Source organism: Cibotium barometz, chromosome 25 (genome assembly GCF_041138505.1).
Source record: "Cibotium barometz isolate CiBa-2024 chromosome 25, ASM4113850v1, whole genome shotgun sequence".
NCBI classification, from domain to species: Eukaryota; Viridiplantae; Streptophyta; class Polypodiopsida; order Cyatheales; family Cibotiaceae; genus Cibotium; species Cibotium barometz.
In genome coordinates this window covers 50,085,246-50,103,176 of record NC_141070.1, presented here as the reverse complement: position 1 = coordinate 50,103,176, position 17,931 = coordinate 50,085,246, and the positions used below count along the sequence as shown (strand labels likewise).

The 17,931-nt window shown below is 41.5% G+C and overlaps 1 protein-coding gene across 1 annotated transcript; it reads right to left on the bottom strand.

The window, feature by feature from the left end:
• Window positions 1-2,704: 2,704 nt before the first annotated feature.
• On the bottom strand, window positions 2,705-6,817 carry LOC147624687 (uncharacterized). The gene is made up of 5 exons (XM_086819712.1): window positions 6,006-6,817; window positions 5,764-5,821; window positions 5,600-5,683; window positions 3,457-3,598; window positions 2,705-3,340 (listed from the first exon to the last, which is right to left on the bottom strand). The coding sequence occupies exons 1-5, from the start codon at window positions 6,499-6,501 to the stop codon at window positions 2,981-2,983; spliced, it is 1,140 nt and encodes a 379-aa protein (XP_086675838.1). The 5' UTR covers window positions 6,502-6,817; the 3' UTR covers window positions 2,705-2,980.
• Between the last annotated feature and the right edge of the window lie 11,114 nt (window positions 6,818-17,931).

Below are 17,931 nucleotides of genomic sequence, written 5' to 3'. Positions count from 1 at the left end.
ATACATACTAGGGTTCTCCATAGTGTGAACCCAACTAAATGAGCTAGCGCTATAACTATGCCAGTCTCTAGAATGGCTGTCACACAGCCTGTCATCCCACTAGCCGCATATCACCCATGATCTCACCAACCATGCCAGTGGTGTAAGTGTGGGGCCTATCCCCCAGGCGGGTCATCAGTGTCCACCGCCTCACTAGATGAGCTCGATATCTCAACAATGCAAAGTGTATGAAACTCTACTAAAAGAGTTACAATATTAAGTACTAAATTATAATTTTAAATGCAGAGTACTAAAGTGTATGCAAAGAGTACTAAAAGTATATGAAACTCTACTAAAAGAGTTACAATATTAGTAAATTAGTATTTTAAATAGTACTAAAGAGTACTAAAACTGTAATGAAATACTAGTATATTAAATTGGACCTCTGAGTTTTAACAGAGTACTAAAATATATCTAAAATGGTACCTAAGGAGTACTAAATAGTTCTAGAAAGCAGTTCGTAGTACTAATAGTTAGTAGTACTAATAGGAACAACAAAGTACTAAATAGTAAGCAGTACTAATCACTTATGAAACTATACCAAAAGAGTTACTAAATAGGACTACACAGTACTAAATTATACTGAGATAGCAGTATATTAAATTGAACCTCTGAGTTTTAAGAAAACACATACTTGTAGGGGGTCTAAAACCCATTGCAGCCATCTAGTCACTGGATATGCTTTCGTTGCATGACTGAGCCACGCACTGTATGGAGTTGAAGAAGTGATGTGATGCACACAACATATGGTATGTGTGCATGCAAGGGGTAAACACAATGTCCAATGTCTCCAAGTTGAAGCCTAGGCCACAAAACACACACCTACATAAACAATGTACAAGAAGATCAATATAAACTTCTTGGTACAGAAGCACAAACAACATAAAACCCTAAACCTAATGCATATTACCATGAAATGTTAACAAGCAGGCTGGCAGGGGATGAAGGATGCACAATTGGGGTAGGATGAATTGCACTAAACCCCTGAGCATAAAGAGCATCAGTCAGGCACATTATGTTCTGCACAAATTGATCGCTCCCCTTCATCTGCTCTTCAATACCAATACGAGTGCGCTTTGCATACTGTAGCTCACTTCTAACAGTATCTAGCTCTCCTTGCATCTTCTCTGCCTCTTTTTGCAACTCGATTTTAAGCACCTCGCTCTACGAATTTTGGATTTTGCTTAAAATCCAATCAAAAGTGGCGCACTTCTTCTCTACTTCACTCTCCAAGATGGAGGCTTCTTGAAATTTGGCTTACAATGATTGGTTTCTGAGTTCTATACGAGACTTGCATATGAACAATGCACTCAAGTGCCCATGAGTCAATAGGTCTATTCCTAAACCACCACTTGACTCGCGCTCTCAGCCTTGCATGGCGTTTCCTATTTGACCTTAACAAATTTCAAAGGGTATGGGACCTCTAATTTGACGCATGTGCTACTAGAAGTACCTCCCCTTTGAAAAGCACACTTGTGCTAAGCAAAATTATCCCAATCAACCTCAATGCCTCCTTACTGTGATGAGGCAGACACGGGCAAGGACAGTGCCAACTTCATTGTTGATGATGCTGTCAGTTTGGTAAATCCTCCTGTGCAGCTTGTAAAACTCGTCCTACGAATCCTTGTTGAGGCCACTAATGTGGAAGCCTCTACGTGTGCCAGAATGCGAGGAGCCCCATGTAGTTGACAACATTGTTCGACTCTGTTTAAGTTTTCGGCCTAGTTTTCGGCCTGGCTCGTAGGAAGAAGTTCCACCTGAGCTTCACTCCTCTAGGAATCTCGAGTGAACTTTTATGCGCTCCTTGCTCTTTGCTTTTGCCCGAGTTCCCTTTTTTGGTGTACTCTGCACCTTAGTCTCTTTGTTCTTCAAGGGAGACTTCTTCACAGACGATTTCTTAAAAGTCTCCACAGGCAATTTCTTCATAGAGCTTCTTTTGGTGGGGCAGGGGAGTTCTTCACCGCCTTCTTCATCGTTGATCGATGATGAGGATGAGAAGAAAATGAGAGAGAGAGAGAGAGAGAGAGAGAGAGAGACGAGAACGATAGAGCTCTAAGAAATATGCAACAGGAGGGCTCTGAGAGAGACGATGGAAGCTTCAGGATGACATGTACGACAGCAGGAATCCAAAATCGAAAATGTGTGTGTGTGTGTGTGTGTGTGTGTGTGTGTGTGTGTGTGTGAGAGAGAGAGAGAGAGAGAGAGTGTGTGTGTGTGTGTGTGTGTATCGTACAGTGTGCATGATGCATGGATTTCATACCAAATCCATACCAAATCTTACAAATGCACTAAGCGTCTCTAATATTTTTCTTATGAAAAAGGCACTATATTACATGTGCATAGTACTAAAGCATTTTGCCAAAAGTATATACACCGTACCATGCTTTCACACCTAGTATAGAAAAGTAGTAGTATAGTATAATATAGAAGAGTAGTAGTAAGCTAGGAGCAAGTCGCATGGAAGCTTCCAAATAAGGTATTATTGAAGGTATTAACAAGAATTCTCAATTTTCAGAAGTGATTAATGGTAACTCCATAAATGCCATATATAAAAAATTTGTAGCCAAAAGCAACGTTTGTGTAATAATGTTGCTTGCTCGCTCACTTAGTCACTTACTCACACACATTAGCATCTTTATGTTGGAGAAAGATGTGCATTGTCATGAAAAGTGAAAGTTTGATGGGCATCATGTATAACCAAATGCATACAAAGCATGAAGTTTTAATAGGTCTACCATGGTATGTTACAAACAAACTCTTGTTGGGTTAGCAACAGATGGGATGGGGACTATGGGCTTTCCTTGGTGGCTTTTCTTTTAAGTAGGGAGTTTGCTCAAGATGGTAATAGTTTGATGGGCATGGATTACTAGATGGATAAGAGCATGAAATTCTGATAGGAGTTCATCTACCATGGTGTGTGCACAAACAAACTTTGGTTGAGTTAGCAGCAGATGGGAGATACTATGGGCTTGCGAGGTTTCCTGGATGTAGGGGGTTTGTTCAAAATGGTGGTGGTGGTGGTAGTAGGCCTAGTGTGGGGGTGAATTGTGAGGGTGTTGCACTCATGGTGCCTAAAGCAGTGGAGGAGGTGGTCATTGGCCAGGCCTGCGGCTTGCATGAGGGAGTAGACCACCATGGGGCCTGCGTGTCGGAAGCCCCTCTTTTGAAGGTCTTTGCTTATCACCTCCGATTTGGCTGTTCTCGCAGGGATGCACTTGGGCTGGCGGTAGTTGTTGACGATTGGCTTGTGGTTCACAAATCCCCACAGGTACTCATCAAACGACCCGAACTCCTCCACAATCTGCATTGCACAAACAAAACCAAAAAAAAAACAGCAAGCATGGTGTGTGTGTGTGAGAGAGAGAGGAGTCTTCTTGCAGCAGCAGCAGTCAAGCTCTCCATATGTACTTAACCAACCTTCATCACCAGCTTCGCATTGCTCACAGTGCTCTGCACCCTTGCCTCGCTCTGCATAATGTCACTGTGCGACTTCAGTGATGCCACCTTCATCGTATCATAGGTTGCAATAGTGGCCGGATCGAACTGGGCAAAGGCATCTCTGCTCAAGCAAAAGGAGAAGGGGAAGGACGACCAACATGGATAAATATCACAACAAAAATTTCCCAATTGCTATATATGTGTCCACTTCCCTGGTATACATACATGCAGTTTTACAAGGTGGCATGGTGATACCTAGACAATGTCATCATGCACGGTGATACATCACATGTATGTCATCAACCTCTATACTCTTGACTTACTCAAAATCACAAAAAACTCAAGATTTTGGGCTTCCACTTTAATTTTCAATCATGGATTTTTTTGGCCCTCCACTTCCAATGGTGCTCTTATTAACCTCGTTACTTTATCAACCATTGAGAAAGTTTTAAGTTTATCCCTGATTTTGTTTTGTGATGGATGTTCTAATTCCTTTTATAGTGTTCATTATGTCATGTATGTTGTAACTATGTGAAAGTTGGAAAATGTTTGAATGTTTGTGTGTGTTTTGGGGAGCACGGGATCCATAAGTTTACAGCATGCCATGGGTAAGCCTTAGTGATATTTTAATTCAGTCAATACTATTTTTTTTTAAACTCAAGGCTCTTGTCTATATTTTTAGTATAGTCAAGACTAATTTTTAAAAATGAGAAACAAGTTTTGGCATGCCAACGACTTTTAATATAGCCGAAACTTATTTTTTTAAAATAGAGAATTTTAATGAGACGCGCATGCACTTCTAAGTTAAATTCACTCACACACCCATCTACAATACAAAGACCAATGAAAAGCCATTAGTTAGTGTTCTCCCCTAATGTCCTTTGATTGGCTCCTCTCTCTCTCTCTCTCTCTCTCTCTCTCTCTCTCTCTCTCTCTCTCTCTCTCATGTTTCTATGTTCTTAGTATTCCGTGATGAGTTTCCATGGACAGTTTTGTATAACCCCACTGAGATAGCTATGTTTATGTTTTCTTTCTGTTTTATTTTCCATTCCATGATGAGATATGCTATGGACATTATTGTATCACTTTGGTCTCATAGGCCCATTGGGTCTTTAGTAGATGCTTAATATATATATATATATATATATATATATATATCCCCCACGCTCATCCCAGCCTCCCTTCTCCGTGATGCCATCCTCTCCCTCATTGGCCTCAGACACAACAACAGACACTTTCCGTCCTGATTGGCCTTACACACGACAAACTTGCCCTCCCTCGCCAAACCTAACCTCTCTTTTGGCTCAGACACACCCCCCCTCAACACCTCACCCTAGCCCGGCTCACACCTATAAGAGACCCAGGGAGAGAGAGAGCCCATGATATGCCGAGAGAGAGAGAGAGAGAGAGAGAGAGAGAGAGAGAGAGAGAGAGAGAGACCCTAGCAGACCCAAGGAGACAAGAGAAAAAGAGCCCATGATACCCCTCACAAAAATTTACCTCCACACCTAGAATCTTGTAGAAAAATCCTCACCCCAATCCCCCCCCCCTCCAAACACACACACGTCCACATGTCTACAAACACTAACCCCTTACTTAATCTTTCCATATCTCTTCATTAATCAATGGAAAAGAATTGGGGACCCATATTTACACACACAGCACTAAAACCTATCCAAGCACCCCTCCCCCAAAGCACTTAATAGTAACACACACATACATAGAGTCTCTCTCTCTCCGACCCACCCCACCCACACACACACACACAAACCAATACACACATACAGACTCTCTCTCTCTCTCACTCACTCTCTCTCTCTCTCTCACACACACACACACACCACAAAATAGTAGGCAACATGACGGACCATTGACGGTAGTCTTCCAGCTGATCTGTCTAATTCCCAACGGATTCTCCCCCGCCCCTCGGGTGGATAACGGCCCTCGCGTCGAAAAGAGGAAACTATACGAGAAAAAGTCTTCAAAAGAAAAGAAATGCCCAGTGTTTCCTACTCTTGTTATTTTTTCCCCCTTTTTTTTCCAAAATATTACTCTTTTTATTTAACTCACAACGCAAGGAAAAATGTGCAGGAAGCTTCAAAAGGAGAGGAATAAGTCTCACCTGTAAGCCTCCCGTTTGTTCAAAATTGAAGACCATGCGATTTCTGTTTGCGCTCCTGCGAACACCAGCAACTCAAACAGCCTCCTGCATTTGCATAATAGCGGAGAAATTATCATGCTTTTGTAACGACATCAAACATATTCGTTGTTACGCCACCTTCGTACCTGTCATCATGCACGGGAACACCCCATTCTTCGTCATGGTATGCAACATAGGCAGCATCTGCAGTTCCATCATTCAACACTCTTAAGCATAGCGGCAAGTCATCTTTAATGACGCATAATTTATTTAAGTACAACTAGAATAACAATTTAAGTACGCCTAGAGATTAGTGCAAAAACTATGTAAGTACAACTAGGGATTAGTGCAAGAAAACTAGGCCAAAATTTCTCTGCGGAAATTTTACCACTTTGTGGAGTAATCCAGGCACATCTCTTCTTGCTCTCTGTTTTCTCTGGGTTAAAGAGATCCAATGTGCCCTCGGGAACAACCTTGTGGTGTGCTTTGGATGGAGCTTTTTGGTTGATTCGCCCATAATTGTCTGATCCCACGAAGGCTAGCTTTCTCTGGACATGGGAATCAGGCAGAAGAAGACTTGATTTGCCAAATCTAGTAGCCAAATCATCACCTGCAGGTGAAGGTGGTGTAGATGGACAGGCATACGTTGCAACACTCAGATCACTCGACTCCATGTGTGATGGCTTTTCAGAGCCTTCAACGGGGCTACAATACCCATCTGTAAACCGGCATTTTACTCCCACTGTAGCACAAACTGGTGTTGATTCGGCGGTTTTAAGAGCAACTCTGCTTACTTTTTTATCCTCACCAATTATTCTTCGATTGCTCTCAAATTTAGAGCCAAGGCTACCAGATCTAACCCCTCCTGCTACTTTGCGATTCATTGTTTCTGCAGCTGATGGAGCCTTGAAGCTATCTAAAGAGGTAACGAGGCTTACTAAACAAGCAGAATTGACCTTAATTTGCGCTTAAAACTTACTTGAGGGGGACCTTAATTTGCGCTTAAACCTCTAACTAACTTACTTGAGCTTAAAGGTCTAGCCAAAATCGAACGAACGAAGTAACATTCAAGCTAGTAGTAAGAGGGGGGGGGGGGGGGGTATGTAACGTGAAATGAAGGAAACGAATGACTTGAAATTGTGAGAGAAGTGATGGCAAAACAAAGCAAGGATACGTACACAGGAAAGAGCAGGAGGGGGTGGGAGAGCGGCTAAGCGGAATGTTGATCGTATAGGGGGGAAGTCAGGAATATTGCAGGTGATGGGAGGAATCCCCAAAAGGAGCAACGTTAGAGTGGATACATGTAATTATTATATAAACACAAAAAATGCATGGGGAGAAAATGCAAGCAACTTAACAAGTATGCATAATGCGATTCCGTGCTCAGACCTTGAAGCTCCCCACAAAACACTAAATTAAGCAGCCTAATATTCTAAGGTTTCTTTCCAGCTTTCTTGAGAACTTGCAAAATCATGGGATACGTACATGGTACTAAACACCAGATAGTTTTGCTCGTGACCCAAAGCTTCGGGAATGGAGGAGAGCTCACGGAGCTCGATTAAAAAGGGGATATAAAAAAAAGGGGATAGAGATAAGAGAGCCAAATCTAACATTTAAAAAAAAATGTTGATCGTTGTTTTTTTCCCCTTTTTTTTCTATAATCTAATTATCGCCTCGTGAAACTTAACCTAAGTCGGTGCTTGGAACTTGGAGCGGTTGATTTTTACCGCATGCGTTACGTTTTGCACCAACAGGCCAGACAATATTAATTAATAATTGGCGAGCACATACAACTACTACGTTATTTTGATAATAAATATCGGAATTGGCACCAGGATTTTAATTTTTGTGCCCGAGGGAAAGATAACCTTTTTTTTTTCTTTTTGGTGATGGTTGGTTTGACGACAAAGGAAAGGAATAAATTCAGCAACTGGGGGGGGTGGGCTTTGAGTCGTTGCAAAGCAAGCCCGCGTGGCAGCCACCTTTTTGCCATGTCAGCATGCTAGCTCGTTTGACCAGGTCGGCCCCACCCACACCCACGAGAGTCCCGAGCCGCCGAGCGCGTAAAGCCTAATAACCGCATAGGCCCCACTATATTGACCGTTGCTACTCCCTAGCACCTCGTGGATGGCATCTCTTTTAAGGCCCCAAAAAAAAAACAAATCACCGCCGCTGTCTCCCTACTCTTACTACTTAGCCTCTCCATAGTAAGTACTACACAACCATCATTCAGCACCCACGCTTCACTTCTTGTAGTAGTAGTAGACTAGTAGTAGTGTAAGCTACTCCTACCCTCTCTCTCTTCGAGACACACAGAATCTCCCTTGTTACTTTCAACCTTCAATCTGTGTAAAAAGTTTTGGAGAAATGCACAAACAATACAATACAGTCTTCGTTTATTTGATGTTTTTTTTGGGGGGTCATACTGTAGATAAAAACATGTAAGTTAAAAATCAAACCTCTTTTTCCCTTTTTTCCTGAAAGGGATGTTGTTTTTATGCATGTGTACTTGGAACATGCAACACCATGCCAACAAGATATCATTGGCAAGATATCATTGGCCAGATATCATTGGCTCAAAACGGTGCTTGTAGCATTGGTATTGAGGCATCTTGTAAAATGATATATGGCATCCAAGGGGAAAAGTCATGTTGTTATTGGCCCTTTCACTTTGTTGTATATGTGATTCTGTCTCGACGATGGAAATGAAGCAATGATCTCTTTCATAGGGTCACTTTGGAGAAGTTCTCCATAGTAAGTACTACACAACCATCATTCAGCACCCCGCTTCACTTCTTTGTAGTAGTAGTAGTAGTGTAAGCTACTCCTACCCTCTCTCTCTTCGAGACACATAGAATCTCCCTTGTTACTTCTTGTAGTAGTAGTAGTGTAGTAGTAGTAGTGTAAACTACTCCTACCCTCTCTCTCTCTTCGAGACACACAGAATCTCCCTTGTTACTTTCAACCTTCAATCTGTGTAAAAAGTTTTGGAGAAACGCGCAAACAATACAATACAGTCTTCGTTTATTTGATGTTTTTTTTGGGGGTCATACTGTAGATAAAAACATGTAAGTTAAAAATCAAACCTCTTTTTCCCTTTTTTTCTGAAAGGGATGTTGTTTTTATGCATGTGTACTTGGAACATGCAACACCACGCCAACAAGATATCATTGGCAAGATATCATTGGCTCAAAACTGTGCTTGTAGCATTGGTATTGAGGCATCTTGTAAAATGATATATGGCATCCAGGGGGAAAAGGCATGTTGTTATTGGCCCTTTCACTTTGTTGTATATGTGGTTCTGTCGACCATGGAAATGAAGCAATGATCTCTTTCATAGGGTCACTTTGGAGAAGTTCTCCATAGTAAGTACTACACAACCATCATAGTAAGTACTACACAACCATCATTCAGCACCCACGCAGTAGTAGTAGTGTAAGCTACTCCTACCCTCTCTCTCTTCGAGACACACAGAATCTCCCTTGTTACTTCTTGTAGTAGTAGTAGTGTAAACTACTCCTACCCTCTCTCTCTTCGAGACACATAGAATCTCCCTTGTTACTTTCAACCTTCAATCTGTGTAAAAAGTTTTGGAGAAACGCACAAACAATACAATACAATCTTCGTTTATTTGATGTTTTTTTTTGGGTCATACTGTAGATAAAAACATGTAAATTAAAAATCAAACCTCTTTTTCCCTTTTTTTCTGAAAGTGATGTTGTTTTTATGCATGTGTACTTGGAACATGCAACACCACGCCAACAAGATATCATTGGCAAGATATCATTGGCTCAAAACCGTGCTTGTAGCATTGGTATTAAGGCATCTTGTAAAATGATATATGGCATCCAGGGGGAAAAGGCATGTTGTTATTGGTTCACTTTGTTGTATATGTGGTTTTGTCAACCATGGAAATGAAGCAATGATCTCTTTCATAGGGTCACTTTGGAGAAGTTCTTCAGTGATTGGCCCAACCTGTGGTGGGTGTCACTTGCAGTGTGTACTATATGTAGCTTGTAGAGAGTGTAGCAGATGTGCAAGAGGGCATGTCCTCCTCTGTAGTGCTATTTTTTTGGCACCACTCTTAGTAGTAGTTATGTTCAATTTTTTATTTGCCTAGAATTAGGGGACTTTTGGCTATCCTCCTCCCTAGGCATGTTTTGTTGGCACCACTCTTATTGGTAGTGGTTATGTTCAATTTTGTCTTTGCCTTTGGACAAGGCTAGACGTAGTAACCTTGATCTCTAAGCACTATATCTCCAGTCTCTCCAATTTTTTGTTTCTTTTTTGTGATTTACATGAGGACCATATCTCTAATCTCTATGTCCTTGTCCTTGAACTTATCGTCAAACCACTAGTTCCCACCCTTTATCCAAGTATTATATATGCTTCTTGTGGATGACTTCTCTCGCAAATCATGGGATTATTTCTTACCTAAGAAGTCTGATGCTCTTTCTCATTTTAAGGTTTGGCTTGCCCAAATGGAGAATCAAGCAAGTCAAAAGGTATCTTTTCTCAGGACTCACAATGGAGGTGAGTTTAAAGCATTTGAGGATTTTCTAGCTTCAAAAGGCATACAACAACAAACCACCATACCCTACACTCCTCAGCAAAATGGTGTGGTTGAAAGAAAGAATAGAGCGGTGAAAGAAATGGTCCACTCCCTCTTACATCATGCGAAGCTACCTTCCTCCTTTTGGGGTGAGGCTATAGCTACTTCACTTTATCTTCTCAATCGCTCTCTTACGAAAGCAGTGGACCGCATGACTCCAGAGGAGGCTTTCACAGGCCACAAGCCTACTATTTCTCATTTTCATGTCTTTGGTTGTGTTGCTCATGTGCATGTGCCTTCTTATAAGAGGAGGACTCTTGATGCTAAGTCCAAACCTATGATATTCACAGGATATGCTTCTCACTCCAAAGGGTTCCGTTTTTGGGATCCTTCTCAAGGATATTGCTCTTTCACGTTATGCCATCTTTGATGAGCATGTTTTTGGTCTTGATGAGTTACCACCTTCTACATCTCTCTCAGATCCATTTCCATCTCTTGAGCTTGGGCCTCTCTCATTCCCTATAGTCTCATCCTCATCTACACCATCAGTTCCTACTTTATCCATTTCGATTGCGACACCTACTACTTCATTAGATTCTACATGGACTTCTGGTCCTCCAAAATGGGTTCGCTCTCTACTTCAGGATTCAGGTATATCACTTTCAGATGCTCAACAATCTACAACACGTGTCTTACATACACGCCCTTCAGTAAATATTGCCTTGATATCTCATATTGGTGATGTGTTTGAGCCTGAAACGGTTAAGGAAGCTCTTTCCTTACCACATTGGTGTGAAGCAATGCAAGCAGAGATTTCTTCTATTGAATCTAATAACACATGCCAGCAGTTAGTTCCACGACCTTCACATAAAAAGGTCATTGGTGTTAAGTGGATTTTCAAAGTCAAGTTTCATTCTGATGGTACTCTTGATAAGTACAAGGCATGCCTTGTTGCTAAAGGTTATGCTCAAAAAGAAGGTGAAGACTTTGATGAAACTTTTGCTTCCACTGCCAGATATTCTACTATTCGTGTTGTTTTTGCTCTTGCTTCCCACTATGCCTATATATCAAATGGATGTTAAATCTGCCTTCTTGAATGGAGATTTAGAGGAGGAAGTTTATGTGGAACAACCTGAAGGTTTTATTGCACAGGGTCATGAACATGATATGTATTTATTACAGAAAGCTCTTTATGGTCTTAAGCAAGCTCCTCAAGCTTGGTATCAGAAGATTGACAGTTTTCTCCTTTCTCTACATTTTGAGAGGACTCATGCATATCCTAATTTTTATGTGCTTATTGTGGATGATGATATATGCATTCTTGTGCTTTATGTGGATGATTTGACACTCACTGGCTCTAATTTGGATCTACTCAAATGGGTTCAAACTCAACTCACAACATCATTTGCCATGACTGATCTTGGACTACTCCACTATTATCTTGGTTTAGAAGTGTGGCAATTCGCTTCTGGCATCTTTCTTTGTCAAAAGAAGTATACTTTAAGGTTGCTTGAGAAATATGGCATGCATGATTGTGCATCACTCACTTGTCCCATGGATCCTAATTCCAAATTATCCAAAGATGATGATTCTCTTGGGGTTGATTCTACAGAGTATCGCCAACTTATTGGTTCTCTACTTTATTTGGTTAACACTCGGCCAGATCTCTCCTATGCTATGAGTATTCTCAGCGAATTCTGTTCACAGCCTCGTCGATCTCATTGGCAGGCAGCTTTGAGGGTTCTTCGATATCTTCATGGAACTCTTGAGTATGGCATTTCTTATGCAGGTGGAGATACACTTATTGGTTACTTAGATTCTGATTGGGCAGGATGTATTGATACTAGACGTTCCATGTCAGGCTATTGTTTTATGCTTGGTAAAGGACTTGTTTCTCAAAAATGTCAAAAGCAGCGAATTACTTCTTCTTCATCGACAGAAGCAGAGTACAAGTCATATCTTGATGCCACTTCTGAAGCACTTTGGCTTCAGTAAATTCTGAATCACCTTGGATGTTCATCTACTCCAACACTCATCTACTCAGATTCACAGAGTGCTATTGCTTTAGCCAAAAATCCAGTTATTTGAGGACGATCCAAACACATTGATGTTCGTTTTCATTTTATTCATGATTGGATTTCTAAAGGTCGCATTCAGTTTGAGTATTGTCCTACCAAAGATAATGTTGCTGATTTGTTTACTAAGCCTCTTCCTCGACCTACCTTGGATTATATTCTTCAGCGCGTTGGCGTTGGTCCTCCCATCTGGACCTGAAGAGGAGGTGTTGGATAGGTGTCATCTCTAGATGGTGTCACGCTAGTGACACACTCTTTAGCCTCTAGGCATTTTTGGGATTTATAGCATTCATTTCCATTTTTTCCTATTTACACACATTTTGGGTGGAGGAACTTTCCTATATATATGAGGCATTGTAGTTCATTTCTAATGAAGTTGGCTAGTGGTTCATTGATGAGTTCTTGAGTACATTGTCTCTTCTCTCATCTCTTCTTTCTCACAAGGGGTGCTTCGTATATAGGACATGCATGCTTTGTGGGCACGCACTTGCTCTAAGATTGTGTTATCTAGCTCAAGGGGTGGCTTACCACTATGTGTGATATGAAGCCTACGGTTGTGTGGCGAGGGCTAGCCAAACCATTATATTTTAGCTTTATTGTTTTAATATGCAATGGTGTTGAGTAATGGATGAGCTTCTAGCATGGTAAACATTGAGGAGTCATGCTTGGGCTGGTATGTTTCATGCCTCTTGTTATTCCCTCTTGTAATCCTTCAAGCTAAGAACGCTACCAATCAACCTATCCTAGACAGTAATTCCTAGGCTTAGTACCTAGAGTTCCATTAGCATAACTACATTAGTCCCATAGGTTAGACTGAAAGGCATGCAGTAGATTGCTTGTGAGCCCATGTGGCCATAGTGTTGCTAGCAGCTTCTCATTATGTCCAGAGCCTCCACAATATCACATATATGATTTTGTTGAGACTTTGATCCTAGCCATTGTTGCTTAGGGATAGTATGGTGAGGATTTGCGATGTGAACTTGTGGTGCACCATCATGAGTTTCCTTTAAGTGGGAAACTCATGGTAGTAGGAAACTCACCACTTGTTGATGAAGTGTGTCCTTCTAACACTAACTAAAGCAGATGCAAAGGGGCTCCAAGGGAATTTGCAGCCGCTTCCCATCAGATGCACAGGGCTTCTTCTACTATCTACACGTGTCAAGTTTTTTTGAAGGGCTCCACTACCATGCAGCCGCCGTCTTTAGAGGTTGTAGGATGCAGAAGGCGGATGCAGATACAGAGGGGCTCTAGGGGAATTTGTAGCCACCGCCCGTCGGATGTAGAGGGTTGCAAGAAATTGAAGTCACCGCTCCCAGCCTTGGTTTCAAATTTCTTCCTTGGCCTTCTGTGGTCTTTGATGTGTTATGCCCTCCCTCCCCCCTGTATCGAACAATCCACACGACTGAGGCGTTCTCCTCTTGCTCTCCCCCTGCAAAAAAAAAAATGGAACCAAGTTAGTATGAAACAAACTCTCTCTCTCTCTCTCTCTCTCTCTCTCTCACCTAACTATTACGTTGTTGTTTTTTTATTGCAGGTTGCTGCAACCCAGGTTAGCATGAAACACTCTCTCTCTCTCTCTCTCTCTCTCTCTCTCTCTCTCTCTCTCTCTCTCTCTCTCTCTCTCTCTCTCTCTCTCTCAACTAACTATCACATTGTTTTTTTTTAATTGTAGATTGTTGCACCGTTCTCTCGCTCTCTCCTTGCAAAAATTGAAACCAGGTTAGCATCAAACTCTCTCTCTCTCTCTCTCTCTCTCTCTCTCTCTCTCTCTCTCTCTCTCTCTCTCTCTCTCTCTATTACATGTTGGCTGCCCCCCCTCTATCCCGCATGCATAACCATCGCCTCTCTCTAAAAGAGAAAAAGCCAGGTTTCTCTTTGCAGCTGGCATGGAGGTGGCACTGGCCTCTCTCTCTCTCTCTCTCTCTCTCTCTCTCTCTCTCTCTCTCTCTCTCTCTCTCTCTCTCTGAGAAGCATAAGGACATGATGCACTTATTGGTGAAAAAATAAATATTTGGAACGGCATTGGGATTTGTTTCTGTTATTGAATTTTAAAAAAGAGACTTGCCAAATGCACATATATTATTGATATTGGAAAGTGGATGTAAACCGTTTGAGATCCCTCACTATGATATGTTGGTATGTGCTGAACTTCCTGAGACAAGGTGATGTTTCCTTAGTTGCACAACATAATTAGTCATTGCAATTTCCATGGACCATGTGGTGAACTGAATATGCACTCTCCTTGCATGGTTAATGGGAGTTGCAAACATCGGTATCCTCGAATTTTTACGAGACAACTAGTGTTGATGACAATGGGTATCCAACTTACATGCAACGAGATGATGGTAGTTTCATCTAGGTAAAGGATCATAGAGTGGATAGTCGATGGGTTGTTCCATATAACCCTTTTCTTTCTTTGAGGTACAAAGCCCATATTAATATAGAAGTATGCTCTACCATTATAGCTGTAAAATATTTGTATAAGTATATATACAAATGACATGATAGAGCTACTATAGAGTTGCAAGACAGAAATGGGGTTATTGATGAGGTTAGTCAATATTTGGATGCACGATACGTTTCTGCTTCTTCAGAGGCATGCTGGCACATATATCAATATATCAATATGATTTGCCCGATGAAAAGCCGATATACAAAGGTTTCATGTTCATCTCCTAATGCACAATAATGTGCTTTTCAATGTGACCAGGATGACTTGCGTGATGTGATTAGTTGTGATAGAAACCAAAGAACATCTCTCACTGAATGGTTCAAAGCCAATCAATTGTATGCAGATGTAAATAGCTTATTGTATGTTGATTTCCCTTGCAAGTGGGTGTGGAATTCAGCTCTTCGCTCATGGACTAAAAGGAAAAGGGAAAATATGATTGGACGTATGTATAATGTTAGTCCGAGTGTAGGTGAGCAATATTACTCGGATGCTACTCACAGTGTGCAAAGGGTGCAAATCTTTTGAGGATTTGGGAACAGTGAATGTACATTTGTATCCATGTTTTAAGGCTGCATGTGAGCGAGAGGGATGCTGGAGAGTGATAAGGAGTGATACATGTGTCTCCATGAAGCTACAATTCAGAATACAGGATTCCAGCTACGTCAATTATTTGTCATTATAATGGTTTTTTGTGAGCCTATATACTGTGGGCAGCTTTGGAACAAATTCTCTGCCGAACTTTCAAAAGATTTTTTCCATTCATTGTAGCAGAGAGGGTGTGTCGATGGCGTTTGTCACTCTATAGTGGCAAAGAATCAGGCTTTGTTGCACATGCAAGATCTCTTACACCAGTATGGAAAGCGGTTAGCTGATTTTGAAGGGTTGCCTATTCCAGATAGATCAAGTGTTGCCACAGTCAACAATGGTTTGTTGATGGAAGAGATTCTGTTCAGCAAGCTGATTTGTCTGTTTCCATGGAAAGGAGTCTTAATAGTTGTCAATCAAGAGCATTTAATACTATCCTTAGAGCTGTTTCTTTGAACCAGGGTGGTGTTATTTCCTTGATGGACCAGGTGGATCAGGCAAAACTTATCTTTACAATGCCTTACTATCTCGATTGCATGGAGAGAAACACGTTGCCTTGGCATGTGCATCGTCTAGAATAGCCGCATTTTACTCTCAAATGGTCGTACAGCTCACTCACATGTCAAAATCCCATTGGTACTCAATGCTTCTAGCACACATGTGGAATCAAAGCTAATAGCCCATTGGCAGAGATGTTGAAGATTGCAAGGTTAATCATTTGGGACGAGGCTCCAATGATGCATAGGTATGCATATGAAGCACTGGACATGACATTGAAGGACATTATGCAAAGTCATACAGTGTTTGGTGGAAAAGTTATACTCTTTGGTGGTGACTTCAGTCAAATCTTACCGGTTGTGCCAAAGGGATCGCACGAGGATATTGTTGATGCAATGTTATGCCGGTCACATATTTGGAGATATGTGAGTGTATTAAAGCTCACCCAAAACATGGGTGTCATTAGGACAACCTAAACTCATTCTTGCAAGTAATAGGCTTGCAAAAGGAGCCAATGAACAAAACATTAAAGTTCCAAGCTACTTTAGATACACTACTCAAACAATCGATGGCATCATGGAATTTACATTTCATGTTACCCTAGATTCCCTTGAGTATGATGTCATCTTTGGTGGACCTTGGATAAGTGAATCATTATATTCACTAGATGAATCCATGCAAATAGCCACCTTGAACACTCCTGCAAGCAATATACAATTGCTATTTACGGGAGGAAGAAACATTGCAGGAGCTGGAACTTCCCAACATATCTTACTAAAAAGATCCCTAGGATTTTCGTTGGATTGAAAATTGCAAATAAAATCACCACAGCTCAAGCACAGTTTTATCCAACACGAGAACACAATCTAATGACCCTCGAGCTATGGGATTTGTTAGGTCAACCAACACTCACGGCACATTATTCTGAAAGGCTTACCTTTATACAACACTTGAACATGCCATGTCTGCGGTACTTTGAACATACAATGTATATTGAAACTAACCCCCTCACTTGCAAGTTTTTGGTGGTTGAGTATGTGTTGGAAGCAGATTTAATCTTGGGGCATAAATGGACTGTTGCTTCCCAAGCACCACTGTGCTTTGCTAGCGATAGAGTCATCATGATGGTCATCGAGACAAGAAGTTGACAATACCATACTGCGAGGAAGATGATCCAACTTTAATGGATTTCTATGATGTTGTACGCAAACGGATACAAGCCTCTTCCACAAAAGCCCCTCTACACAAGGACCTACCATCTACGTCAAAACGACCGACTCCGATAAAGCATCAACTCCTTCAACCCCATCCTCACCTACGAAGTTTGATGCCAAAACCTTGCAATCAGCACAGCTATTCCTAAAGAAGTTCCCAGAGCCCAACCATCTATCTCTAACAAGGAAATCAAAGGAAAGTCCTCGCAGCCTATGCATTTTCATTAACAAACCTTAACAAAGGAGACAACCACATGCTCAAAGGCCTCGTCGCATCGACTCCACTCCACAAGAGACTCTAACCTCATTATCATCAACAATGTCCATGAGTCTCAAACCCACAGCCTCAGTACCAACCAAAGTCAAGAGGCCCCAAACCTTCCACATCAACCCTAAAGAAAACTCCACTAAGACTCCCACAATCATGATATCTTAATAGTATCAAAATGTGGTTGGAGAAGTAGCTACTTGTAGCTCAAGGCTACTATGAAGGTGCCAATCAAATATGGGTGCCTCGATAGTCAAAACCTCTTCCTTGAAGCACTCAAAAGCCAAGGAGAAAGAAGAGTATTCCACAACACCATCCACAAAAGCCTATGCGAGCCTCAAAGAACTCCACCAATGCAACAAGTGTGGGTACCAAATACACTGCTGCAAGCACAAGGGTACTACCAAAGAAATACCAAAGCTTGGATCCCCAAGTGCATCACAAAGTCCCCTGAGCTTGCGTAAAGAAGAAATCCTCAACACCAAGCACATCGGCCACCAAATTACAATGTTCATCAAAGATGGGTGCCTGTGCATGTACTTCAACAACAAGGATACTATGATGGTAATTCCGAAAAACCTCACCACCGACTTCAACCCCAACAACTTCACCTATAGTTTGACAAGAATGGAGGCCCAAGCAACAACAAGCAAATCCCTCAACCACTCTC